This window comes from Protomyctophum bolini (assembly GCF_963924005.1).
Source record: "Protomyctophum bolini genome assembly, chromosome: 16".
Lineage (NCBI taxonomy): Eukaryota > Metazoa > Chordata > Actinopteri > Myctophiformes > Myctophidae > Protomyctophum > Protomyctophum bolini.
The window spans coordinates 36,163,263-36,190,836 of NC_137877.1; the positions used below are offsets into that span (position 1 = coordinate 36,163,263).

The 27,574-nt window shown below is 45.1% G+C and overlaps 1 protein-coding gene across 3 annotated transcripts; it reads right to left on the reverse strand.

The window, feature by feature from the left end:
- On the reverse strand, nucleotides 1-27,385 carry pms1 (PMS1 homolog 1, mismatch repair system component). Of its 3 annotated transcripts, XM_080784965.1 has the most exons (19): nucleotides 27,292-27,385; nucleotides 26,635-26,690; nucleotides 25,896-25,979; nucleotides 25,590-25,643; nucleotides 24,371-24,499; nucleotides 23,700-23,802; nucleotides 23,165-23,328; nucleotides 17,853-17,969; nucleotides 12,712-12,834; nucleotides 12,360-12,521; nucleotides 11,355-11,816; nucleotides 10,044-10,329; nucleotides 9,093-9,342; nucleotides 6,525-6,583; nucleotides 6,010-6,133; nucleotides 4,631-4,978; nucleotides 3,793-3,926; nucleotides 1,457-1,617; nucleotides 3-589 (listed from the first exon to the last, which is right to left on the reverse strand). In XM_080784965.1, the coding sequence occupies exons 2-19, from the start codon at nucleotides 26,680-26,682 to the stop codon at nucleotides 377-379; spliced, it is 3,021 nt and encodes a 1,006-aa protein (XP_080641091.1). In that variant the 5' UTR covers nucleotides 26,683-26,690; nucleotides 27,292-27,385; the 3' UTR covers nucleotides 3-376. The 3 variants fall into 3 exon arrangements, with proteins under 3 accessions (XP_080641090.1, XP_080641091.1, XP_080641089.1); XM_080784964.1 differs by lacking the exons at nucleotides 23,165-23,328; nucleotides 23,700-23,802; nucleotides 24,371-24,499; ... (2 more) ...; nucleotides 26,635-26,690; nucleotides 27,292-27,385 and adding an exon at nucleotides 19,929-20,032 and having other exon boundaries at nucleotides 1-589; nucleotides 4,631-4,975; XM_080784963.1 differs by lacking the exons at nucleotides 23,165-23,328; nucleotides 23,700-23,802; nucleotides 24,371-24,499; ... (2 more) ...; nucleotides 26,635-26,690; nucleotides 27,292-27,385 and adding an exon at nucleotides 19,929-20,032 and having other exon boundaries at nucleotides 4-589.
- Between the last annotated feature and the right edge of the window lie 189 nt (nucleotides 27,386-27,574).

Sequence of the window (27,574 nt, forward strand, 5' to 3'; positions counted from 1 at the left end):
GTGACCACCGCTCCCGGTGGTGAGGTGACCACCGCTCCCGGTGGTGAGGTGGTGACCACCGCTCCCGGGGGTGAGGTGACCACCGCTCCCGGGGGTGAGGTGACCACCGCTCCCGGTGGTGAGGTGACCAAGAGAAGGTCTTGGTGGAGAGCAGCGGTTTGCTCTTCACCGCGGCTCTGTGACATTTTTGGGTGAAAAGGTGGTCACACGTCACCACCGAAAAAGGTGTGAGGTGACGCAACAGGGCAAGGGGACGGACGTCACAGAGAGAGGTGTGAGGTGACGCAACAGGGCGAGGGGACGGACGGACGGACGGACGGACGTCACAGAGACAGAGGTGTGAGGTGACGCAACAGGGCAAGGGGACGGACGGACGTCACAGAGACAGAGGTGTGAGGTGACTCAGCAGGGCGAGGGCCTGGCTCTCGTCCTCGGGGACGTCGCAGAGCGGCTGCAGCAGCGGCCTCCCGTGGATGCACGTTGTCACATCGTCGACGCCCAGCTGGCGCTCCATGCGCAGCACGATGGCCTTCACGTCGTCCCGGCTGGGGCGGGCGGGCAGCTGACGGGCCAATCGGACGGCCTCGCCCTGCGGGTATTTCACAGTTTTATGAAATACCAATTTTTTTCTTTATCAGTGGTGCTCAATATTTCATGTCAAGGACCCCCGAAAATACCGACCCCCATCTGAAAATATGTTCTTCCAGGGATCCCCCCCAGAAGCAAAGATTTGAGTTAAAAACGTTCGCTCTGAATATATATTCAAAGATCTGTGCCAGATTTTTTTTTTTTAAAAGCTACACGAGCACGAGCTTATATAGCTACATTATAACATAATGTTTAAAACACCAAAAGGGGTTCCCGCCCCAAATGGGTTAACCCACTTCCAACGTGGCATTTAGAATGTCATTACAGGCGGACACTTGCAGATATAGTCCTCTTTTCACCACCTACAAAAATGGGACGCAACTACAAATAAAGGTAAGAAAGCCTTCTAGCATGGCATTCTCCTATAAGGTGGGGTTCTTGGAGTTTAGGCCAAGTATAGTAGCCTGATCCCAGTTTGATTTGGGATGTCTGAGAGAGCATTGTCGTGGAGCCTTTAGAGGTGCTGTATACAGTACCAGTAAGACGCGCAAACGCGGGAAGCGAACGCAGATCGTAAATTGCAATAACAATTAGAATAAATTACGAATTAGTGAGAAGTGTGTAGTACTCATGTCACCATGACTCAGCCATAACCATATAAGGAGTCCCCAAAGCAGCTACACGTCCAAATATGGAGTGTGTTGCATCAATCACAAACAAATCACTCAGCTCCATATATGGGCACAAAAGCGGGACAGACAGACAGACACACAGACAGACAGACAGACAGACATGATCTGCTATAGGTCTCATAGTTAGTGCTCACTGCGTTCGCAAGTACGTGGTACCAGAAGAAAAAAAAAAGCACCTGCAGGTAGTTGGTGACTTTGAGCGGCCTGCAGTCACGCAGCGCTCCCCCCGCAGCAGCGCTCCCCGAGCGCTGGACGACGCTCACGATCTCCCTCAGGTCCTCCAGGCCCACGAACGGCACGCAGTCGGCCATGGCCGTCACCTCCAGATGGCCGTCGGCTGCACGGGCCAAAGAAACGGTGCCAAAGAAAGCACACGAGTAACACATTTAGACCTGAGGCCAAGTTCTACACACAATTCTTCTGTATCCTGACAGTTTTCTGAAAATCAGTAGAGCCCCGGAATTATCTGTATTGGCCGTCAACCCCCACAACTGAAAATATGTTGTTCCAGAGACCAACCACCCGCAGAAGCAAATATTAAAAACTTCCTCAGGGTCTAAATTAGCGGTCTAAATGGGTTAATACACTCCAGACGCCATCGCTAACTCCAGGAACTCATAATAAATAAACATCGAGGCTCGCGCCAGTACGGACGGACGGACAGAAGGGGGCGACCCAAGTCAAACACTGTGGCGTTCCAAATGGAGTGTTAACCCATTTAGACCTGAGGACGATTCTACAAATACCTTCTAAATCTCGACAGGTTTTCCACAAAAACCCCATGTTTCCATGTCTGTCGTTCCATGTCCGTGACATGGTCACGGACACACCCCCCATCTCAAAATATGTTGTTCCAGGGGACCCCCCCAGAAGCAAAGATTTGAGTTAAAAAACCTTGGCTCCGAAAGAATACACAAAGATTAGCGGCACATTTTCACGATTTTTCAAAAAATAGCAGATCTACAAGCTCATAGCTTGTAGCTCTGCTATTTTTTTCAATAGCTAAAAGTATAACGTAATGCTTTTTAAAACACCAAAAAGGGGGTTTCCCGCCCAGAATGTGTTAAATGGCTGTTACAAGGGCCTCGACGGGGAGGAAGCTGTCACGCAGGGAGACGGAGAATGATGGCTCTGCTCCGCAGCGGAGGAACTCCTCTGTCTGTCCGTGACGAATGGATGCACACACACACACACACACACACACACACACACACACACACACACACACGTACACGCACACACACACACACGCGTGCACGCATGCACGCAGCGCAGCACAGCACAGCACACAACTCACAGCTCTGACAAATGACTCTGGAAAACTAACTGAGCTGAGTGAGTTCGTGGATGGGGTCCAGAGTCCAGAGATTGACTGAAATTGTTGGGATGTTTCCGCAGCATAATATTTCGTGTTCTTCTGGTGAAATTGTTAGGATGTTTTCCACACATCTGGTGGGGAACGGCGGGGCCCAGGCGGTCCTCCTAGCTGGACCGCAAGGTTGGCTTTTTTGTTGTTGTAAAACAATGAGTAATGGTAATATTTAGTGGTTTTCACTTTTACAAAAAGAATAAATATATATATAATATAATATAATAATTCTTCTTGACCGTGCACTTGCACGACAGCAAACCAATTCTGGGGAACATTCACCAAAAGCAGCTGATCTACAAGCTCACAAGCTGCCATGATGTTGTGCAGCCTATATATTTTGGTTCTTTGATTTTATATAGTGCTTAAATTAGTCCTTTAATGCAGACCGATAAAAATAAGGCAACATAAACCCATAATAATTGAATAAGTGTGGAAAACATGTTTGTGATCAGTTTGACTGCTTAATGAACAGTAAAGACATCATGATTAGGTTAAACCTGGTCCGGAGCAGGCTAAATCCAAAGCATTAGTTTCCATGGTAACTAATGTAGCATCACTTTCATGAAACCGAATCAAGCCTCAACATATCCAGGTTAATTGGTTAAATTAATCTGGCAAGATTAACCAGTTTTCATGAAACCGGTTAATCGCTGATCCAGGATATATTAAGCCAGGATATCTGTTAAATCTTCAGAAAACTGTCAAAGCTGAAATTGACATGTAAATATGAAATCAGCGTGAGCTAAGGGCGGGATATGTGCGAAACCGGATATGAAGCTATACAGACACGTCAATATGATTGGTTGTGTTTGCACGCCCACACGGTGATAGACAGACGGTCCCATCCAATCATCTACCATGTATCTTGAAAAAAAGGAACAGCCCCATCATCGAATTTGCTTCCGCGATCCCAGATCCCAATAAGCTGTGAAACAAACATGTGTAGCAAGCTTCTTGGATCTGGCAGCGTCAGGTTAATGATTCCCTGCTTTGACATGAAATGAAAAAACAAAAATTCTAAAAAATCCAATGGCAGTCTCCTAGTCAAATTTGGTCACATTTGTAGAATCGTTCCCAGGTCAAAATGGGTTAACAAGTGTATGTGTGCGTGCATGCGTGCGTGTGAGTGCAGGCAGCTACCTGGACATTCCATGACGGTGAAGCCGTTGGCGACCAGCCTGGGATCGCAGAACGAACGTCGTCCGTCCGCGTCGCAGCGATCCGACTTCTGCATGGTGCACAGCGCCTGCCACAACTCTGCCCCCCCCAGGACACTGGAGGAAACACACCCACAATGTGTAAACTCTGCCCCCCAGAGGACACTGGAGGAAACACACCCACAATGTGTAAACTCTGCCCCCCCAAGAGGACACTGGAGGATACACACCCACAATGTGTAAACTCTGCCTCCCAGAGGACACTGGAGGAAACACACCCACAATGACAGAACTCTGCCCCACAGAGGACACTGGAGGAAACACACCCACAATGTGTAAACTCTGCCCCCCAGAGGACACTGGAGGAAACACACCAACAATGTGTAAACTCTGCCCCCCAGAGGACACTGGAGGAAACACACCCACAATGTGTAAACTCTGCCCCCCCAAGGACACTGGAGGATACACACCCACAATGTGTAAACTCTGCCTCCCAGAGGACACTGGAGGAAACACACCCACAATGACAGAACTCTGCCCCAGAGGACACTGGAGGAAACACACCCACAATGTGTAAACTCTGCCCCCCAGAGGACACTGCAGTATTGATGTATAATCTCACCTGTCTGTCAGGGTGACGGGGTGGGGCAGGCTCACCTGTCTGTCAGGGTGACGGGGTGGGGCAGGCTCACCTGTCTGTCAGGGTGAGGCAGGCTCACCTGTCTGTCAGGGTGACGGGTGGGGCAGGCTCACCTGTCTGTCAGGGTGATGGGTGGGGAAGGCTCACCTGTCTGTCAGGGTGACGGGTGGGGCAGGCTCACCTGTCTGTCAGGGTGACGGGGTGGGGTAGGCTCACGGCGGGAAGCACGTTCTCCTCCAGGAGCCTCCGGAAGAGCAGGGCCTCTTCCACGCGGCACGGGTTCACCAGCGCCAGGCTGCGGCCGCCACGTAGCAGCAGCCAGGCGCTCTGAGACACGGCGCAGAGGCGCTCCACCAGGCGGATGCCGCCGCCCCGCGGCGGGGGGTTAGCGGGGGAGGCCTCGGCACTCTGGGACGACCAGAGGCGGCCGTGCCTCAGCCTGAGGTCGGCCATGTTGAAGGGGAGGGGCCGGCAGGGCTTGGCGGTGTCGGCGGCGTCAGAAGGCTTCCTGGTCTTCTTCGGTGCGCTGCTGAAGAGGTGAACGGAATAATAATAATAATAATATTAATAAAGAAACGATAACTAACTGAAACTGTATTGTGTGTTAACAAAACTAACTGAAATGATAGACAAAATGCCCATAGTTTTAGTTTTTAGTAACTGGCCCGACGTCGAAATAAATAAAAAGTCTTCTGAAAGAATATATAGATTTGCGCCGCATTTTTACGTTAAAAAAAAATAGCAGACGTACAAGCTCGTAGCGTGCCACTCGGTGGCGCACTACGAGCTTGTATATCTGCTATTTTTCAATAGCTAAAGTAGAACATAATGCTTAGTTAAAACACCAAAAGGGGTTCCCGCCCAGAATGGGTTAAAAATAATGATAATAATAATAATAATATAACGATAACTAACTGAAACTGTATTGTGTGTTAACAGAACTAACTAAAACTAACTGAAATGATAAAATGCCTTTAGTTTTAGTTTTTAGTAACTGAATAATATTAAAGAATATACTGAAGGTGAATTCACACTTATTACATGGCTACTTACATAAAATAATAAATAAGACAGTTGACACTAAAGGGCTATAAGTAACATGGGTTTTATTTAGGCTATTTTGCATACAAAAGATGTCCGTATCAAGTATTCCGCTCAAGAAAGTATAGTTTCCTTTTAAAAGTTGTACCGGGCTGGCACCTCTTTTTACGGCGCCCGATGCGGAAGTGCGGATTGATCTGAGCAGAATGCTCTGAGGCAGGCATTGGTCAAAGCTGGGGTTGATTAGCGGTCTGTTATAGAGTGGAGCGGTCATTATCCAGAAATAACACACCGCTGAATTCAGCGATTGACCAATCAGAATCAAGCATTCAACCAAGCCATGTAAATATATACAGTATATATATAATATATATTATTTTTTTAAATTAATTAATTTATTTTGATTACGGTATACAATAGGCCTACTGACTGAGCTTTTTTAAATTGTGCACCTGACAAAAAGTATAAAGAAAATAGACCTAACAGTAAAACTGATCTATAATGAAAAACCATTCTCACCTCGCGTTGAAGAGCTCGTCCAGTAGCTGCTGGTGATTGGACGGGGCTTTGCGCTTGGCTCCCTGAGAGGCCACGCCCCTCCGCTGACCCCGGGGGTCACCCTGACCCAGGCCTCCTGTCGGGGCTATAGGCAGTGGTGGAAAAAGCACTCAATTGTTTTACTCAAGTAAAAGTACCAATACTGCAATTTAGAACTATACTTCGTTGCAAGTAAAAGTACGGAATTGAAAATGTACTTGAGTAAAAGTACAAAAGCATCGGCATCAAAATGTACTTAAGGTACTAAAAGTAAAAGTATTCATATTGCAGAATGTCCCATTTCACAAGTTCAAACTGTGTACACAATCTTTTGAAAATAGCAGATCTACCAGCTCACAATGCGTCGCAACTGCAAGGCGACGCATTGTCGCGTTGCAACGCATTGTGAGCTTGTAGATTGGCTATTTTCAAAAGATTGTGTACACAGTTTGAACTTGTGAAATGTAGGGTATAAAAATATAGGGTATTATTTGTACCTGGTGAGAGCATCTTGTTGCGCTGCTGCTCCTGCTGTTGTTTGGCTTTCTCCTCATACCTGCACGCACGCACACGCACGCACGCACACACACACACACACACACACACACACACACACACACACACACCGAATGTACAGAGTGAATAAACGACTGCGACGACAACAGCAACACGATGGAGAGGTCGAAAGCATAAAACATGTTTATTGTTTATGAGAAAATGCCAAATTATGACATAATTAATTACAGCTCTCTTTCCACACTATTACTGGAATATCCAGCATTTAAAATGATCTCCTGCCCCCCCCCCCCCCCCACCCCGACCTCCCCCCCGCCCTCCGACTGACCTGTCGGGTGAAATGGTGTGTGTGTGTGTGTTTGTGTGTGCGCGTGCGTGTGTGAGTGCATGAGTGCAACGCCACTTAACAGCATGCGCTGAGAGCTAGGAAGCCAAATATTTGGCGCATCTTATTTCACGTTTTAAAGACACATGCAGGGCCGTGTGTGTGTGTGTGTGTGTATTCCCAACAGATGTGTTCTTTCCATACGCTCCCTCCATACCTTATATAAGCCCCCTGATGAGTGAGTTCTGCTGCTGTGCTGATACAGCATTTTCCACCCTTAACCCATTTCGGGCGGAAAACCCCCTTTTTGGTGTTTTAAAGCGTTCTGTTCTACTTTAGCTATTGAAAAACAGCAGATCTACAAGCTCATAGTGCGGCACTCTGTGCTCTGTGATCTGCTATTAATTTTTTTATCGGAACAACATATTTTCAGATGGGGGTCGGTTGACAATTACAGATAATTCTGGGGATCCTTGACATGAAATATTGAGCACCACTGATATAGAAACATATTATTTCTGAAAACGGTCATGAAGACTTTTTTTTTAATTTTGACGTAAAGGTCTAAACGGGCTAAATTACTTTAAATTGTTAAGGCAGCAATCTAAGATAATTGGCTTGAAGCGTTTCAGTGTATATGACCTTATTCCATGATGAAGCTAATTATGTTTGTGTGTTGAGTGTAACGACCGCATACCGTATTTTAAAGACACGATTATCTGACCAAAGCCCAAAGTCCAATACTCCAAATCTCGGCCACTTTTGATCCATTTGATCTACGAAAATAATGTTAGTGCCCCGTGCAGTGTATGCCATAGAGTAATACAAGGATAGAGACCGAACCGGAGCGATTTCATTTCAGTGCAAGTTTCAGTGGAAGTTGCTCAGTGGCGTTTTGAAGCACCCGGAAGTATAATTATAACTCAATGGCTCTGTTCTGTTCTAGATGGACAATACTCAATTAAGTAAAAGTACCTAAAAGTACAGTACTTAAGTAAAAGGTACTTTCCACCACTGACACATTGGAAACATGGGAGATATTTCACTGAGCTTCATGAGGAGCTGATGTTTATTTTTTTATTTAATGGTGGAAAAATTATTGACTACCTTCGTCTCATATTTAGGAGTCAGTCGTCTGTGGAAAATAGCTCACATCAACTACATTACCAGGCTGTGTTTTACACATGCAAATGACAGCCCCCCCCCCCCCCCTCGTCCCCACGTCCTCTCAATCTCTCTACCATGTGAATAACACAAAGTGGAAACATTTAACCCATTTTGACCTGAGGACGATTCTACAAATGTCTTCTAAATCCTGAAAAATCTCATGTTTCTACGTCAGTGGTTCTCAACCTTTTTCATGTCAAGGACCCCCCGAAAAAATGTAGTCTCTGTGACACATCTAGGGGCCACAATCTGCATTCAAAGATGCTCCTAGAAGCTTTGTCATTGGTAGAACAAAAACCCGGTCGAAATGACTAACCAATCAGGAAGTAGACAGGCAAATTGACCAATGACAAAGCTTCTAGGAAAATCTTTGAATTCAGATTGCGGCCGCTAGATGTGTCACAGCGACTACATTTGTCTGAGGAGCGTTTTACCCATTGCTGGCTGTCTGAATATCAAAAAAATTAATTCAAAAAGGGTCATTAAAATGTTGACATATTATCGCTTATGACAGCTTTAAGTATTATTTAGCTTGTAGCTCTGCTATTTTTGGAAGAAAAAAATCCTGACAATGTGTGCGCAAATCTGTGAATGTATATTCCTTCATAGCGAACGTTTCTAACTCAAATCTTTGCTTCTTGTCGTGGTCCCCTGAAACAAACAGATGGGGGGGGTCAGCGGCATTACCGTTCTGGGGGTCCTTGACATGAAAATGTTTGAGAACCACCGATATAGAAACAGGTTTTTTTCAGAAAACTGCCATGATTTAGAAGACGTTTTGTGGAATCTGGTCTCAGTCCTAAATGGGTTAATGTTCGGGAGTCGATAGTCTGGAAACACACTTACGCCCATCGGTTCTCAATTATTTTGTGCGTGTGCGTGTGTGTGCGTGTGCGTGTGTGTGTGTGCGCATGTGTGTGCGTGTGCACGGAAATGATTGAGCACGCAAATATGAAGATAAGAGCACCTCAAAAAGAACAATTAAATAACCGATTTTTGACATCCGTGAACAAGTATTTTGAGAAATACTTAGCTACTTTCCACCAGCATTACTCACTTGTGGCGCTCGGCGTCGCCGAGGCTCTCCCACCGGCGGCCGACCTCGGCGCCGACCTCGTGCGGGCTGGCGGAGGGCGCATCGGCGAGGACGCTCGCCCGCGCCTCCCTGTCGAACAGCCCCTGTGGGGACAGCGCCGCCCTGGTGGCGCGCTGGCTGATCAGGTGGTACGCCGTCAGGGAGCCCCGCTTCTCCGTCACCATGTTGGGGGCCTTTCTGTCCTCCACTGGCCTCTGACCTCCGACCTCCGCTGAGAGAGAGAGAGAGAGAGAACAAATAAAATCAAATCAATAAAATCAAATCTAATAAAATCTAATAAAATCTAATAAAATCTAATAAAATCTAATCAATAGAAACTAAAATGAAAATGTCCTTTTTTTAGTTTAGCCTTTTTACACCCGTCTCAAGTGAGGGGTGAATAGCTGAATATAGGAGGGACTAGGATCCGTCTTCATCACACAGATATTGTGTACCGAACCGCTAACATTGCCTCGTATTTCTAGTTAAAAAAAAAAATGTCATGCACATTTTGTCCAGTGCATAGTCTACTGTAGGCTTGGTTGACTAGATCTAGACATTGACTAGACATTTTGAAGCTTTTGCTACTGAAATGAACGATTATTTATATGGAGAATCCCTGTCATTTAAGGGATAGGCATCATAAGGCGTCATGTGGCATGGAGTGAGTTAACACGCATCTCAACAGGTGAGAAGGAAAAGCTTGCCAATGTCTACTCTCTTAGTAACCGTTGCTAACGAGCCTATTGGACAAGGACGGGTTGGGGAGGGACTTAGTAACCGTTGCTAACGAGCCTATTGGACAAGGACGGGTTGGGGAGGGACTTAGTAAACGTTGCTAACGAGCCTATTGGACAAGGACGGGCTGGGGAGGGACTTGGCGAAGAGCTAATCGCGACCAGGCGATGGCGTGATAACTGCGACAGGACTTACGTGATGCTGCGAGCTCTGTTGTGGTAATAGTCGTGTCGTGGCAGTGGCTCGCGGAGACGGGTCGGTGGACTCTGACGGGTTGGAGGGGCTTCCCAGACACGGGGTCCGACAAGGCAGTGCCCGCGCTCCACGACTCGGCAGAGGGCTGGCGCTCTCCGGGCGCTTCTTCTGGGCCCGGGTGGTTCTGTACCCACTCGTCGGGGTCGTCGTCTGCCAGTCTGTTCGCCGCCCAACTGCATTCTGGGTGGTCGGCAGCCGCGGTGTCGGCACCGTCGTTCGAGCAGGGCTGTCGCCACGGTTACAATTTACAGCGCAAGTGTTTAGCATAACGGGCTCTATTTCCAGTCCATGCTAAACCCCTAAACGAGTGGTTCCCAAAGTTCTATTTGTGCACTCTCAGAGTTAAATTAACATTGATTTCACGATATAAATTAGGAGTCCTAGAGATAGAAATGTCATTAAATGGGGGTCCATAGCCTATATAATGCATGTCAAACTGGGGGTCCTTGAAATTGAACAGGTTGAGAATCACTGCGAAACCCGTAAAAGGCCTCTCTTACAGGGGTCCCTGGCATATTATATTCAAATGAGGGTCCGCGGGCTAATTAGTGTCAATTTGGGGGTCTTTGATGTGAAAACGTTTGGGAACCACTGCCCTAAACTACTTTGCCTTTTTTTTTTTTTACTATTTTGGAGAAAGAAAATTGAATAGTTAAAATAGCCGATCTACATTGACTAGGGCATTAAGCAACTAGTCGACTAGTTTACTAGTCGACTAGTTTACTTGTCGACTAGTAAATCCACTAGTCAACCTTGTTGGTACTAGTTGACAAGACAAAATTTGTACACCAATGTACACAGTTTTTAAATGTACAAATATTTATTTTGTATTTATTTTTTACATAATAGGTAGTTAAACAATAAAAATTACTAGAAGTGAATGCCCTAACATTGACATGTTGTGAGTTTGTAGATTGGCTATTTGAACTATTCAAAAATGTTTTTCAAAATTGTAAAAAAAAAAAAAAAATGAAAAAAAAAGAGGCAAAGTAGTTTAGGGATAAGGCGTTTAGCATGGACGAAATTAGAGCCCCTAGCGTCTCAACCCAGAGCCACATACAGTAAGCAACAACAACACACGGTAATACATCCAACATATAGGGGTGTAATATTAATTTCAAGAATCAAAGTATATTGAAATGTAAACGGCAACATTGACTGTGTGTCGTATGGTTTTTCAATTCGATACTTTTCCATTCAATATCGCTACACTTGAAAATAAGTGTGACGCGATGACAGACTTATACTTACGTTCAGGAGGGAAGCGTCGAACGCGTTGATGACCCAGTCCTCCGACACGGACGAGGAGGAGCTGCTGTTAGCGTTATGTGGCGCCGCAGACGGGATGCTGTCCCTCTGTCCACTCAGTGGCCCCCCAGACTCCCCCCGGACGCTGTCCGAGCGAGGGGACGGGACACTGTCCTCCTCCCCACGCGGGACGCCGTCCCTCTGTCCACTCCGTGCCCCCCGGCGCGGGACGCTGTTGTCTGTGGACAGGGGCAGGTGGTGGGGGTCGTCGTGGCTGGAAGGCTCTCCGTCCTCCGAGCTCCTCCTGCTGTGGTCTGCGGAGGAGGAGGCGTCGGCGGCTTCGGCTACGGTTTCAGGAGATCTGTTGTGTTCTGCGGAGGACGAGGCGTCGGGGGGTTCGGCTTCGGCAGATCGGTAGCCGTACAGAGAAACCAGCATGGCCTCCAGTGCCGTCAGCACGGCTTCCTGAAGGACACACACACGCACAGTTGTTGAAGTGAAGCTCCGCTAAAACGGCGCAACTAAGAGATAAGAGGACAGATCTGTGTTCCACTCATTGCTGTAGACCAGTGCCACTCAACTTAAAGCTGCTATACGCAATAATATATACACATTTTAATGACCTTTTTATTTATATATTTGTTGGTATTCAGACAGCCAGAAATGGGTAAAACACTCCACAAAAACATTTAGTCTCTGTGACACATCTAGGGGCCAAAATCTGCATTCAAAGATTTCCTTTCCTAGAAGCTTTGTCATTGGTCAATTTGCCTGAAAATTCATTTTCAGGGCAAGACCCATTTGACCCAGTTTGACATGCAAAAAAAAAAATCTTCCAGGGGCCGCAAATGGCCTGCGGGCCGCCTATTGGGGAACCCTGCCCTAGAAGGACCTGGGTCTTGTCGGGGGTCAGGTTGACCTCCAGGGTCAAAGGTCAGTACCTTGTTGTGTAGAAGGACCTGGGTCTTGTCGGGGGTCAGGTTGACGTCCAGGGTCAAAGGTCAGTACCTTGTTGTGTAGAAGGACCTGGGTCTTGTCGGGGGTCAGATTGACGTCCAGGGAGCAGGGCGGGACGGTCACCATCAGCACCAGGGGGGCGGGGTAACGGCCGGACGACGACGACGTCGCCCCCTGCTGGGCGTACTGGGCCAGGTAGCGCTGGCGCACCAGCTGATGGACGCAGTGTCCACCAGGTGGCAGCGCGGTGCGTTCACCACATGAGGAGGAAACGGAACAACATTTAGACCAGAGAACAGACTCTACAAAATGTCTTCCCCAAATCAAGTTTTTTTTCTTCTGAGAATTTATGTTTCTGTATGTATGTACCCTCATGATATCTTTGAGGGGATGATCTCTGTACCTTCATGATATCTTTGTTGTGCACCGGTCTGGTGTTGATGAACAGGAAGGTTCTGTCGGGGCTGGTGGAGCTGCTAGAGATGTAGTCTGCCCCGGGCTTGGGGAAAAACCCCTCCAATGAAATCTAGAAGGAAGGAAAATAATAAATATATACATGAAATAGGGAAATTCTTGGCCGATATACCAATGTTTAAAATAGCAATTTAGCCGATACTGATACCGATATTAGTTTAGTTTTGGTGTTATTTCCCTCTTTTGTGCCAGGGAAACAAATACATCTGCATTATAATAAATGGTATGGCTGCAGATAAGTAACACACCAACATAGAATATACAGCTCTGTAGACTGCAGATAACAAACACACCAACATAGAATCTACAGCTTGGTAGGCTGCAGATAACCAACACACCAACATAGACAGTGGAAATTGTGAGCTTATCAACAGATGAATACCATCTACTGCCCTTGATTAACATTCCCTCCCGTTACCATAGAGGGCGATGTTGGTGCCAGTGCCAAAAGAATGCACGGAAAAGGCAGAGAAGAAGAGCCGCGATCTGTCCGTGTGCGCCGGAAGTGATAATCGGCCATGTTCGAGCCAGGGTGGCGACCGTGCTCTAGCGATAGAAATATTGATATGCTAACCGAATTAATGTTTTATTAACACATTCTGGAAGGTAACCCCTTTTGGTGTTTCAAGCATCATGTATACTTTAGCTATTGAAAAATAGCAGATCTATAAGCTCGTAGTGCAGCATTAGGCAATTGCACCCAACATTAACTTAAAAGTTAACTTAAAAGTTAACAACTTTTAACATTCAGTAGATTTTCTGTGGTGTGGGGTTTTCTGGCTCAAACAGGTGCTCTGAATGTCCTTCTGTTTGTGACGTAAGAGACAGAAAATCCCATATATGTCAATGGGATTTTCCAGCAGATGTCACAGTTTTTACTGTTTTCATTGCAGCTGAAGAAAGACTTCCAAACCCTAGAGAAAACTCCAGACCACAGAAACTCCAATTAATGTACAAAGTTCAGGTTTTTTGGATGTAATTGAGGTCATGAAACCTAAAAGGAAAACGCAAAATGCAAATTAATGTCATGAAACCTTTAAAGCCCTTGTTTTATTGACAGGGTGCAAGTAAAAACAACGTTTGTATCCGTCACATTCTTGGGTCATGACTCATGACCTAAAGTGTTGCGAGAGACTATGGGGATGTTAATCGTGAATCGATCTTTAAGAAATTATTCAATTAAACGTAACGGTTAACAATTAATCGACATTCTGTGGTAATGCTGTCTGCGTGTGCAGGTGGCCGAGAAACGGCTAGAAAAAAAGTCTCCCCCCTCCCCCCGGTAGCCACATGTGATGTGACAGACAAGACAAGTGCACTTTTACATTTCATTTTATTCCTCATACAAAGATGACAGGCTTACAAAACATAGTCTCGGCCCTTCGGGAAAAAAACCATGACCATCTGAGCAGCCATGCCATCATCTGGTTGAAGCTGAACTCCCCCCCCCCTTCCCATGGGACCATTAGCGGTCTAGCTTTATGTCCTGAGTTCATGTCTGTGAGGTCACTGAAACACACACTTGGCTTCTCGTGCGCACCACGGAGCAATAAAGTGTGTAATCTTTATGGACCTTTTGAGAAGGCACGCTGATTTCCACACGGTGACATTTAGCACACGAGGAGGACTCCCGCTGCCCCGCACGTACGCAGCGCGATGGGGCAAAAAGCCACCGCTGTCATTACATTTGCCTCGTCTCGGCATGGCTTGCCTTGGGGCTCGAGAAGCAAAGGGCTCAGGGAGAGAGAGAAAGAGAGAGAGAGGGGGGGGGGGGGGGGGGAGAGTTGACTACCGGGCCGGTAACAAGATGACGGGGAGAGAGAGAGAGAGAGAGAGAGAGAGAGAGAGAGAGAGAGAGAGTTGACTCCCAGTCCAGTAACAAGATGACGGGAGAGAGAGAGAGAGAGAGAGAGAGAGTTGACTACCAGGGCAGTAACAAGATGACGGGGAGAGAAAGAGAGAGAGAGAGAGAGAGAGTTGACTCCCAGGCCAGTAAGTAAGATGACTCAACAGAAACTTAAACCGTTAAACTGTTATGATGTCAACTACTTGTTAAAAAAATGTAACAAAAAAACTGCTGACGAACGACGGACGGCTATAGTCTGAAATTATGGAAAACTATGATTCTTCAGACTCCAGGTCCCCCCCCACCCTAAAGAGACCCCCCACCCCCCGAGCAGGCCTCGTTATTAACAGCGAGACGCAATCAAGCCAATGAAGTTAATAGAAGCGTTGCCGTTTTGAGGTTCGGGAGCAACATGTGCATTTAAAGCTCATTAGGGTCACTTTTACGAGAGGCACACGGCACACAGAGGGCACCTTTGGCCCCCCTACAGGGCAGGGGTGGGCCACTTTAATGGTGGAGAGAGGGCCACTATATTTACACACTAACTCCAGAGGGCCCAAAACCACTTACGGTATCTCCATATTTTAACTTTAGTTTTTCTTCTAATGCCCTACTTCTTTTAGCAAGAGAATAGCCGATCTACAAGCTCAAAATGGGTCGCAGTGCGACACGTTTTGAGCTTGTAGATCGGCTATTTTTGCTATTATTTTAAATTGCAATCTTGAATAATTTTTTTGCTATTTATTTTTATTGGAATCCTGAAAAGTAACATTTTTATTCAATTTCAAATGCTTTTAGTTATATTTATCTTAACCATAACCATATCTTAACCTATCTTAACCAATGTTTATCTCAACCTACAAACATTGGAAATAAGAAAAGATAATGAAATGTTAATAGTCATTAAGCTACGAATAGACTGAATTAATTAAATTAAGTAATCAATAATGTATCCAAATTCTGATATTAATTCACACTTTTAGACCATATCCGTGGTCATCATATAGGCATACCTAAATGGATGCCAAAAAATGGGCAAATTCTCATTTATGATAAAATATCATAAAGAATATATTTTTAATTACTTCCTGAAAAAGAAAACGTGCTGCGTGATGACGTGTACAGATACAAATCAATAAAAGCCAATAAAAACTAGAACTGCACTCTGTCGAGTGCCTACTTGCTTGTTGCACACAAGTAGGCCAGCGCAAGTACTGTAGACCGCTACAAACTTCACTATCAAATCTCAGCCTCTCTGTGAAAGAACGTTTGCAATATTGAATTATTAGGTTTAGCTATTTGCTATGTACCTTGCTTTTGGAGGAGAAAAAGTAGTATTTTGAAGTATGGTAATGATTACTTATGCCTGTTATGGCAGTGGCGTCAGATTACATGCATATAGTCCACCCGACACTGAAACATGTCATCGCTACGTCACCATCGATAACCAATTATACCCTGGCATTGGTACATATATTCATCACGTCATATGCTCATATGTCTATATATATGTATGTAATTTCTGAGTGATTAGTGGTATAATGTGGTGACTCGGGTGGTTTGAACATACCTGCACGGTCAGCTTCGAACCAGCATATGACGTCATAACATATGCTGGCCCCCGGACATACGCATCGTAGCACCTGACTGATAACATTACTTGCACGCTCTGCTTGCACAAGTAATGAAGCTCACCAGTTTGATTCCCATGCTTCATTTGACCTCCTCCACAGCTGGTTTTGATTAAAGAGCTACACCGTTTTTAATCCAATTCAAGATGACATCCAGACAGTGTATTACTTGTTTTAAACTTAATCGTCACGCTAAAATATGGATACACTGTATGTTGTGTATAGGTTAGAAATAATCCACTGGATTCTCCACATGTCTCCCTGCCACTTTGTTTACAAACTAAATTCACGTGCAGGAAGTCACAGACTTTGAGACCCCATAGCCTGGAGGGATGCAACGCTCCGATTCGTTCAGAAACTTCAGAGCCAGCGTTTCAAGATGAAACTTCAAAATAAAATGGTGAGGGCCGGTGCATGTGGCCCCCGGGCCACCAGTTGCCCAATAGGCCACGGGATGGATGTGCGTTGTCTCGTTGCAACAAAAGAAAAAAAAAGAAAGAAACAGAGTGTCACATTCTTTCCTTTAGTGCTGGTTTCATTGACTAAAACTATGACGAAAAATGTTGGTCGACTTTCACTGAGGACTACTAAATATAAATTGATGAGTCCTTTATAAGTTTTTTTCTATTTCTTGTACCTTATTTCTTTTTTGTGTAAACACTGTATTAGTTACTATTGGTCGTTGTTGTCTCTGTCAAATGCAGAGTGACTTCACTGTTTTAGCTGATAACTAGATTTTGTCCGTTTTAAATTCCAATGATCTGTTTTCTATTGTATACATTTTTGTGTGGAGCCCAGGAAGACTAGCGACCACTTTGTGGAAGCTAATGGTGATCCGAATAAAGAATAAAGAATAAAAAACTAAAACTAAAACTAGACTGTGGGTTTAGTTGGTGATTTTTGATTTTAGTGTTAGTCATGGTCTCTTGAATAGTTTTCATTTAGCTTTATCACATTTTAGTGACCTGGAGTATTGTAGTGCTATTCTAGTTTTAGTCAACTAAATAGCATAAGATTTTAGTCGGTTAAATTAAATACAGTTGATCTAGTCGACTAAATTGTATTTTGGCGGACCTTGATGACGTCGTAATGACTGATTTTACACTAGCTGAAAATACGTCCTGCGGCGCTGCGATGCGTTGTGAGCTTGAAGATCTGCTATTTTCAGCATGCAACCCAGTAATGACTTGTGTCTTTTACTTATACTGGATCTCTTGTCCACTAGTCCCTTCCTAGCATTTTAGTCTAGTTTTTATTTGTTGACAAAATTGTCAATGTTATTTAGTCTTAGTCATCCTAGCTTAGTTTCCATTTAGCTTTCGTCAGTGAAGAAAGGTAGTCGACGAACATTTTTCGTCTTAGTGTTAGTCAACAAAATCCAACACTGGTGTTACGTACCTGTGGGTGTAGTTCCTGATGGTGTTACGTACCTGTGGTGGGTGTAGTTCCTGATGGTGTTACGTACCTGTGGGTGTAGTTGCTGGTGGTGTTACGTACCTGTGGGTGTAGTTGCTGGTGGTGTTACGTACCTGTGGGTATAGTTCCTGATGGTGTTACCTACCTGTGGGTGTAGTTCCTGATGGTGTTACGTACCTGTGGTTGTAGTTGCTGGTGGTGACAGGGCACGAGGTTGGCCACGGCACTGGAACCCAGCGTGACCAGGAGGGCACTTCTGTGATCGGGCACTCTGGCTTTCTGCCAAGCCACCACCTGGAAGTTAAGTATGCAAGACAAGGTTAAGTATGTAAGACAAGATAAGTATGTAAGACAAGGTAAGTATGCAAGACAAGGTAAGTATGCAAGACAAGGTAAGTATGCATCTCTTCTTTTCTCTAATCATGTACTGTAGATATAACCAAGTATTCTAATCATGTTGTTTTTTGTTTTGTTCTTGTTTATATACTGCAATCATGTATTCTGGATACACTATATTTCTTGTACAATGTTTCATTGTGTTTGACATAGGTAGAGGCCTCGTATAAGCCCCTTGGGCTTGTTTGCCTCAGCCTAGCACATGTTCACTGTATTGTTTTTTTATATACTGTGCTGAATAAATAAATACAAAAATACAAGGTAAGTATGTAAGACAAGGTAAGTATGTAAGACAAGGTAAGTATGTAAGACAAGATAAGTATGTAATACAAGGTAAGTATGTAAGACAAGGTTAAGTATATAAGACAAAGTAAGTATGTAAGACAAGGTTAAGTATGTAAGACAAGGTAAGTGTGCAAGACAAAGTTTAGTATGCAAGACAAGGTAAGTAGGTAAGCAAAGGTAAGTATGTAAGACATGGTTAAGTATGCAAGATTGTCTGAAATAACAGACAAACGTGATACCAAACTAGGAAAAGTGCCCAACAGGGCACAGGTCTCCACCAGGCCAGGTCAGGTCTCCTGGTGGCGCTATATTATACAGGTTGGATGGCAATTGGATGATCTGATACAACAGGCCAATGTGTAAAGGGTGGGATATATTCCTTCAGCCTAGTAGGAAAATGTGTGAAAGATTTAGCCAATTAGGATGGAATATGAAATATCAGAGAGATCCGTCTTGAGCACATGACTATAGAGATACTGTGTAACGATTTGCTGGACAAAATCTGGAGTAGTAACAAAAACGTTTTACAAAAGTTGTCCTCCTAGTGGACAGCCCGTTCTGGAAAATGTGGGGAACAGGTTCATCGTTGGCATCCAGGGAGTGTGTGTGCGCAAAGTTTGCCATCGACCGGGTGAGCGGTGCCGGAGATTAGCTGTACACAGACGGACGTACGGACGGACAGACACACGGATGGAGTGCAAAACATACTCTCCCCTGGATGCCTTCGGCTGGTGGAGACAACACAACCAGGACGCATTCTTTTCAGAGCCAGGAGTGTGTCCTTTCTGCTGAGTGTCACCCAGCATGTCACCCTGAACTCTAGGCCTGCGGATCGGTGATCTATCACCTAGTGATAGTCACCTAGTGGGGAGTCTGGGGAGCCCCCCGGCCCCGGGGATCAGCCAACGCAGAGAAGCTGGAAGAACATTCACTAAAGAAAACGCTGGGGCAACGCTCCACACGTCCCCAAACGTCTTCTCCCTTCTGGCTCCAACACTATGGAATGCAAATCAGAACTGCAAATTCACTCCCAATCTCCTGCCGTAGTCTGAAAACCCACCTCTTCAGACTACATTTTAGCCCGTAGTACTTGCCCTAGCCTCGATGACCTTATGGCGGATATATATGCAAAGGCTGGACTTATCTAACTCAGATAGCATTTTATGTAGACATAGCACTCTTTAGCGTATACGCATAGTTTCATTATGATATTCCACTGTTACGTTATTAGCTTACGTATGACTTGTCTATGTATTTGATGTATTACCATGTGTTGTTCTGTACAGTAAATCGCTCTGGATTAAGAGTGTCTGCTAAATGACTACATTGTACATTGTTGGGGGGGTGACGGGTCCCAGGGGGTCCCCCAAGCAAATCACTTAACCACTTTGAGCCTATATTACATACGTACGTACATGTAGCCGATCTGTGTAGATCGTATATCTTCCAAGAAAAGAATGAGAAAAATGTTGAATATTTATTTTTTAAAACAGTGTGTGCGTGCGTGTGCGTGTGCGTGCGCATGCGCGTGCGTGCGGGGGGGGGCTGGGCTGAGTATACAGTATACATAACTCCCTGCCCGGGTGTTGAATTCTGAAAGCATGTGCAGCTCGCGCAGCGTGGCCCGGAGCACGCGCGTCCGTCCATCCGCTCCTCTAACACACACACGTCTTGGCGTGGCGTGGAAAACGGATCGATGCTACCGTTAACAGTTCCTGGAGCTAAAGCTGTGAAACACGACACGACACACACACACACACACACACGGCCTGGAAGGGAATAGCAGAGTTCGAGACACGGGATACAGGCGTCGTCGTGGAGTGCTGACGGAACAAAATAAATGACCCTCCCCCCGCGCTCACCCCTCAAGTTTAATTTCAAGGAAAGGTATATGGCAGTTGTGTGCGCCCCCCTCTCCTCTCCTCTCCTCTCCTCTCCTCTCCTCTCCTCTCCTCCCCCCCCCCCCCCCCCTCTCCTCTCCTCGCCCCTCCCGTGACCCCTCTCCTCTCCCTCGCAGCTGGTGCTCCGAACATGAAAAGCTACTTTTCAGGAAAGGAAAACAGAGTGTTAAAATAACCCCAAAGTGTTCCCCACGGAACCAGCGTGGTTATTATTTCAGTGGGAAGAGAAGTACCGCATTACAAGTAAAGATACCAAAGTATTTGGCATCAAACTTTCTAAAATCGCTGATCTACAAGTGCGTAGATCTTATATGTGTCATTTATCTGGCTGAGGATGTAGATCAGCTGTTTGTGATTATATGTGATTATATGGATATACGATATAGGGCTTGATTTGTTCTATCTAGGTCAGGGGTGGGCAACGTTGACAATGGAGAGGGCCACTATAGTTGACTCCAGAGGGCCACATTGCATATATACTGTCGTATCAAAAATAGCAAATCTACAAGCTCATACATAGTGTGGCACGCTACGAGCTTGTAGATCTGCTTTTTTAATTTTATTTTAAAATTGTGGCGCGAATTTGGAATATATATTCTTTCAGAGTGAACGTTTTTAACTCAAATCTTTGCTTCTGTGGGGGGGGGGGGGCTGGAACAATTGGAACAAAGTCGGCGGCCAATTACATACTGTAATTTAAACGAGTTAAGCTATACTAAACTGAAGTAATTAAAGCTGGTCATGTTTGCAGGATTCCAATATTCCAATATTAACCCGAGGCATGTGGCCCCCAGTTGCCCATGTATGATCTAGGTATATTGAAATCATACTCTAGTTCTAATTCTATTGTTGTGGATTAAAGCAATTATGTCATACTTCGACGGGTGGCTGGCATCTCCCTTAGAGATAGGGTGAGAAGTTCAGTCACACGAGAGAGACTCGGAGTAGAACTCCTTCAGCCTGGAAAGGAGCCAGCTGAGGTGGTTCGGGCATCTGGTTAGGATGCCTCTCGGGCGTCTCCCTAGGAAGGTCCTCGACGCACGTCCCACTGGGAGGAGACCCCGGGGCAGACCAAGGCGCAGTTGGAGGAAACACATCGACTCACTGGCCTTGGAACGTCTCGGAATCCCCCAGGAGGAAGTCACTAATGTTGCTCTGGAGAGGGAAGTCTGGAGCACTCTGGTGGAGCTGTTGCCCCTGGCCCCCCGCGACCCGACTACGGATAAGCGGTTGAAGATGGATGGATGTCATACTTTAGCTATTGAAAAATAGCAGATATACAAGCTCATAGCGCGACACTCGGTGGCGTTCCAACATGCTGATTATAATAATAATAATAATAATAATGCCCTGTTATTATGTATTGTTATTATGTATGTATTGTTGTTTTCGCCCTTGGAATTGTATTATTGTTTTGTGTGCAGCACTTTGTTTCAACTCTGTTGTGTTAAACGTGCTTCATAAATGAAGTGGATTGAATTGGGTCACATCCTCAAAGAGTTGATTTAACACCCTCAGAGTTAATTTAACACCCTCTGAGAGTTTATTTAAAGAGAGCATTTCGCAGGAGGAGCAGGCTAGCATTATGAAGGCCGATGGAGACACCTTGTGGCCGTCGTGTGGAAGTGCAGAGGGAGGGTTTTTAGGGACTGCAGGAAAGTCCAAAACCAAAACAATGTACAGTATGTGCTTCAAGGATGTTATTTTAACCGATCTGGGGCCTGTTTCACGAAACTTGGATTAGAGATTAAACCGGGATTTAACAGATTAACAGAGGTTTAATATATCCTGGATAAGCGATTAACCGGTTTCATGAAAGCTGGTAAATCTTGCCAGATTGTTTTAGGCAGTTAACCTGGATATGTTGAGGCTTGATTCGGTTTCATGAAAGCAATGCCGCACTGGTTACCATGGAAACTAATGCTGTGGATTTAGCCTGCTCCGGACCATGCTAACAGCCAGGTTTAACCTAATGCTTTAGTGTCTTTAGTGTTTATTAAGCAGTCAATGTAGCCCAGCCTTATTTGTAATCGGTCTGCATTAAAACATCATATTGGTACACATTGCCAATTTGCCATTAAAGGACTAATTGAAGCCCTATATACAGAACCAAAATATATAGGCTGCACAACCTCACCATGACAGCTTGTGAGCTTGTAGATCAGCTACTTTTGGTGATTGTTCCCCCAGAATAGGTTTGCTGTGGCGCAAGTTGTTAGGAAGAATTAATTAATTAATTTGTAAAAGTGAAAACATTACCAAGTATTACCATTACTCATTGTATTTTCTTATACAACATATTACCATTGTAACATGCATGTATCACGCACCAACGGCCAAGACGTGCAGGGAACCCTTTTGGTGTTTTAAGCCTTATGTTATACTTTAGCTATTGAGTGCCGCGCTTCGAGCTTGTAGGTCTGCTATTTTTGAAAAATCGTGAAAATGCGGCGGAAATCTTTGAATATATATTATTTTAGAGCGAACGTTTTTAACTCAACTCTTTGTTTCTGAGGGGTTCCTGGAATAACATATTTTCAGATGAGGGTCGGTGGCCGATTACATACAGTATCACCTTGTTGTGAGTCAGTTGTTGTGAGTCAGTTACTGCACCTTGTTGTGAGTCAGTTGTTGTGAGTCAGTTGCTATGAGTCAGTTACTGCACCTTGTTGTGAGTCAGTTGTTGTGAGTCAGTTACTGCACCTTGTTGTGAGTCAGTTGTTGTGAGTCAGTTACTGCACCTTGTTGTGAGTCAGTTGTTGTGAGTCAGTTGCTATGAGTCAGTTACTGCACCTTGTTGTGAGTCAGTTGTTGTGAGTCAGTTACTGCACCTTGTTGTGAGTCAGTTGTTGTGAGTCAGTTACTGCACCTTGTTGTGAGTCAGTTGTTGTGAGTCAGTTACTGCACCTTGTTGTGAGTCAGCGTGAGTCTCAGCTCAGGTCTCATGATGCCGTAGGCCATGAGCAGGTCCTGGACCTTCTTCAGCTCTTCTCGGCACTTCTTGGCGTTGGCGTAGTACTGCCTCCTCACCGGCAGCTTCTGGAACAGCTTCAGAACACACACCGACGTGCCTGGAGGAGACAGAAACAGCTTCAGAACACACACCGATGTGCCTGGAAGAGACAGAAACAGCTTCAGAACACACACTGATGTGCCTGGAAGAGACCGAAACAGGACCGCATGAGAGGGAAATACAGTCTGTCTGGATGGACAATTGATGCTTGTTTATGGTTTATTTTAAAAAGCCGTCCCCCCCCCCGTCCACCCGTCCACCCGTCACCAGTGCGCCAGAGACTTGCCTTCAGAAACAGTGCATCAGAGACTTGCCTTCAGAAATAGTGCATCAGAACCTTGCCTTCAGAAATAGTGCACCAGAGACTTGCCTTCAGAAACAGTGCATCAGAGACTTGCCTTCAGAAACAGTGCACCAGAGAGGACTTGCCTTGGCCCAGGTGAGATGGCTTCTGGGAAAACACCTTCCCAGCGAGGTCCAGGGAATACTGGGTGCTAATGTCATCGTCCTGGGTCTTTGTGGTGACGCACACCTGCAACACATCACGTCAGATGATCACTGCATTTTAGCTTGGCCTAAAAGGTTAGACGACGGTTCGATTCTCTATTTGTTTTTGCTTTTACTAACATGTTAGACAGCCTACATACAGATTTCAATTTGAAGCTATGATTCCCTGCTTTCATATGACATGAAAAAACGAAAATTCTAAAACAATCCAATGGCAGCCCCATCAGTCAAATTTAGTCACATTTGTGCCATATCTATGATTTGTCATGTACAACTTCCTTGGTCTCAACTGCGCATGTTTCTGTCCTTCCAGGGAGCAACATGGAGTCCACCGCACGGTCTTCGCTGCCTAACCTTATTTAATTAACCTTAGGGTTGCCCTGGGATCTTATTCTTCTACTGTGGTATTTTGCTGCATTTGACTGGCACTAGCCTCACCTATCCCGCCTACTGTAACGGGAGGTAACGTGTTAAATGACCCCTGACCTCGGGCCATGGCGCATATAGAGCCCAGGGATTCTCCGCGGAAGACAGACAGACAGACAGAGACACACACACACACACACACACACACACACACAGTGACCCCTGACCTCGGCCACGGCGCAGATGGAGCCCAGGGCCTCTCCGCGGAAGCCGTAGGTGTCCAGGCGCTCCAGGTCGTCGTGGCAACAGATCTTGGACGTGTAGTGTCTGACGGCCATCACAGCAGTGTCCTGCACCTGCAGGGGGTGAGACAGGCGGAGGAGACAGTGAGACAGAAACGAGACAGACAGGTGTCTTGCACCTGCACAATGTAGGAGACAGGTGGAGGGAGACAGTGAGACAGACAGGAGACAGACAGGTGTCCTCCACCTGCAGGGGGTGAGACAGGCGGAGGAGACAGTGAGACAGAAACGAGACAGACAGGTGTCTTGCACCTGCACAATGTAGGAGACAGGTGGAGGGAGACAGTGAGACAGACAGGAGACAGACAGGTGTCCTCCACCTGCAGGGGGTGAGACAGGCGGAGGAGACAGTGAGACAGAAACGAGACAGACAGGTGTCTTGCACCTGCACAATGTAGGAGACAGGTGGAGGGAGACAGTGAGACAGACAGGTGTCCTCCACTTGCAGCTGGTGAGACAGGTGGAGGAGACAGTGAAACAGAGAGGAGACAGACAGTGTCCTGCCCCTGCAGGGTGTGAGACAGGTGGAGGAGACAGTGAGACAGACAGGGTGACGCAGAGGATGTGAGACAGACAGTGAGACAGACTGGGTGACCCAGAGGATGTGAGACAGACAGTGAGACAGACAGGGTGACCCAGAGGATGGGTCAACGAGTGACGTCAGGACTTATGTACTGAGTCTATTGTGTTCTCATTGCAGACTTTGGGCTCTATTTTCGTCTACTTTGCCTTTTATTTTGTACTAAAATAGCTAATTAACAAATAGCTAATCTACAAGCTCACAACGTCTTTTAACTATTAAGAAATAGTATAATCAAAATAGTAAAAAAGCAGGTAAAATAGTTTAGGGATAGTATGGACGAAAATAGAGCCCACCTCTTACACTTTATCCCTAAACTTATTGCCTTTTTTTTCTTTTTACTATTTTAAAACATTTTAAGGTAGTTCAACTAGCCAATTTACATTGACACGTTGTGAGCTTGTAGATCGGTTATTTGAAATATTTTTAAATGTTTTACAATAGTGAAAAATGCAAATACATTTAGGGATAAGTGGTAAGGGGTGGCACAAAATATAGATGTAGAAAAGAAAGTGAATATGTGAATATTAAATATAATGTATATTTGCAGGATGCCCCTCCTACCAGGATGCCCCTCCCGTTGTCTCTGACCTCCACTCGGTCCAATCCGTAGTTCTCCTGAAACACCATATATGGACACAACATTTAGAAACATGCTGCAGTACGGTTGATTTTTGTCGACTAACATGATGACAAACAATGTGTTCGTCGACTACCTATTTACATTTGTTTTAGAATCGGCCTCAGGTCTACGTTAATTATGGATCAATGCTCGTTTTGGCACAGTGGGGTACATTAGCTATTTATGAGATCTCAGCACAGATTGTGTTAATGGGTTATTATAATAATAATCATTCTTCTTCTTCTTACCAGTGTAACGTCGACGCATGTGGCTCCAGCGTCCAGGGAGTTCTCCATCAGCTCCTTGACCACGTTGAGCACCGAGGTGATGACCTGGGAGGAGGGGTGGAGCTCGTTAACCTTTATTGATAACCAGCATCTTATCCATCAGGCTTAGCGAGCCGGGTTCTTATCGAGGATGTTCTATTATTTTGTGGAAAGACGGGAGACGACAAATTCTAAACATATTTACTATAGGGCCTTCAAATACAGTACTTTTTCTAACAGACGGAAGGCAATTTACCTTTTTTACCAATACAATAATATTAAAGAAACTGTTTAACTTAATATGTGTACCGTCACTTTAAAAGTGTGAATTTGTTAACCCGGGCAGCACTGGTTAATTGGCAGGTATCAATACACTTTTGGACCGACATGTTTGTCCCAGCATGGATGATTACATTTATGTATTGATCTGCTCTTGTCTTGATTGTTTTAACATGACGTCATCGATAACAGGCTTGATAAGCCCAAAGCTTATTGAAACCTGGTACTCGATAAGCCCAATTAAAGCTTATTGATACCGGGTCCTCGATATGCCCCAAGCTTATTAATACCTGGTACTCGATAAGCCCAAAGCTTATTGATACCGGGTACTCGATAAGCCCAAAGCTTATTGATACCGGGTACTCGATAAGCTTGTTATAGGGTTTTTGGGGTATCGGGTATGGATCTCCATCCCTAGTCAAAGGTCAGAGGTCATGTGTACCTGGGAGCTGGACAGGAGACGCACCGTATCCGCGGGGAGCTGCTGCATCCTGGCGCCTTCTAGGGAGCACACACACACACACACACACACACGTACACACACACAGGTCCATGGTTTCATGTTATTGCTCTCAAGAGTTACATTATTGTTAAACATCTGGCATTACTTCATTTACAAGAAGTCTACATAATTACAGAATGTAGAAGATCATTGATTGATCGTTGATCATCATCAATTTGATCAACGTGTGCCAGCTGTTGTCTCTCCTAATGGCACCAACATCAATACAGCATGCCTAGCCCCATATGTGCCCTCTCCCTACGCTCATTCTGTAGCATGGGCTAACAGCATGCCATGGAATTGTGGACAAAATCTTATCCAACAACAGAATATTCTTTAGTTTTGGGTCCGAGAGGCTATAAATGTCATCAAATGGTGGTCCGTGGCTCAAATGATGAATAAATAATGCACCTTAATATGAAAATGACATGTACTTTAATAGAAGTTCTACATCAGGCTTGCAAGCAATCAAAGAGCATCGAATACGAGTTTACAATGCAGTCTGCACGTTATGATTATTACCGTAATGTAATCATTGAATGATCAACACCAATAACTAATGAACCGATCCATGTATTAATGATGATACTAACTGACCTGATCAAAGCTTCCTATCAGCAGCAGAACGCATGCACTCATCCACTAATCCAGCAACACATTATAAACAAACCCCATGTGTGTAGTCCCCGCCAATAGGAGGAACTACAGGAAGTCTGCCCAGGGTCTACAAAATAAATAAGAAACTACAACCAGTCCTTGCATGACTACAACCTGGAAGTTATTTATAATAATAATAACGTTTATAATAATACATGGGAATTAAATGAATATAAATTTAGAACAAATGTAATTGAAATTGATTATAATAAAATATTGAGCC

Coding starts and splice junctions, on each gene's coding strand:
- pms1 (XM_080784965.1), bottom strand. CDS start 26,682: ATGCAGCAGCTCCCCGCGGATACGGTGCGTCTCCTGTCCAGCTCCCAG. Junction 9,343..10,043: donor AACAGAGCTCGCAGCATCAC/GTAAGTCCTGTC, acceptor TCTCTCTCTCAG/CGGAGGTCGGAGGTCAGAGG. Junction 4,979..6,009: donor GACGAGCTCTTCAACGCGAG/GTGAGAATGGTT, acceptor TCACCTCTTCAG/CAGCGCACCGAAGAAGACCA.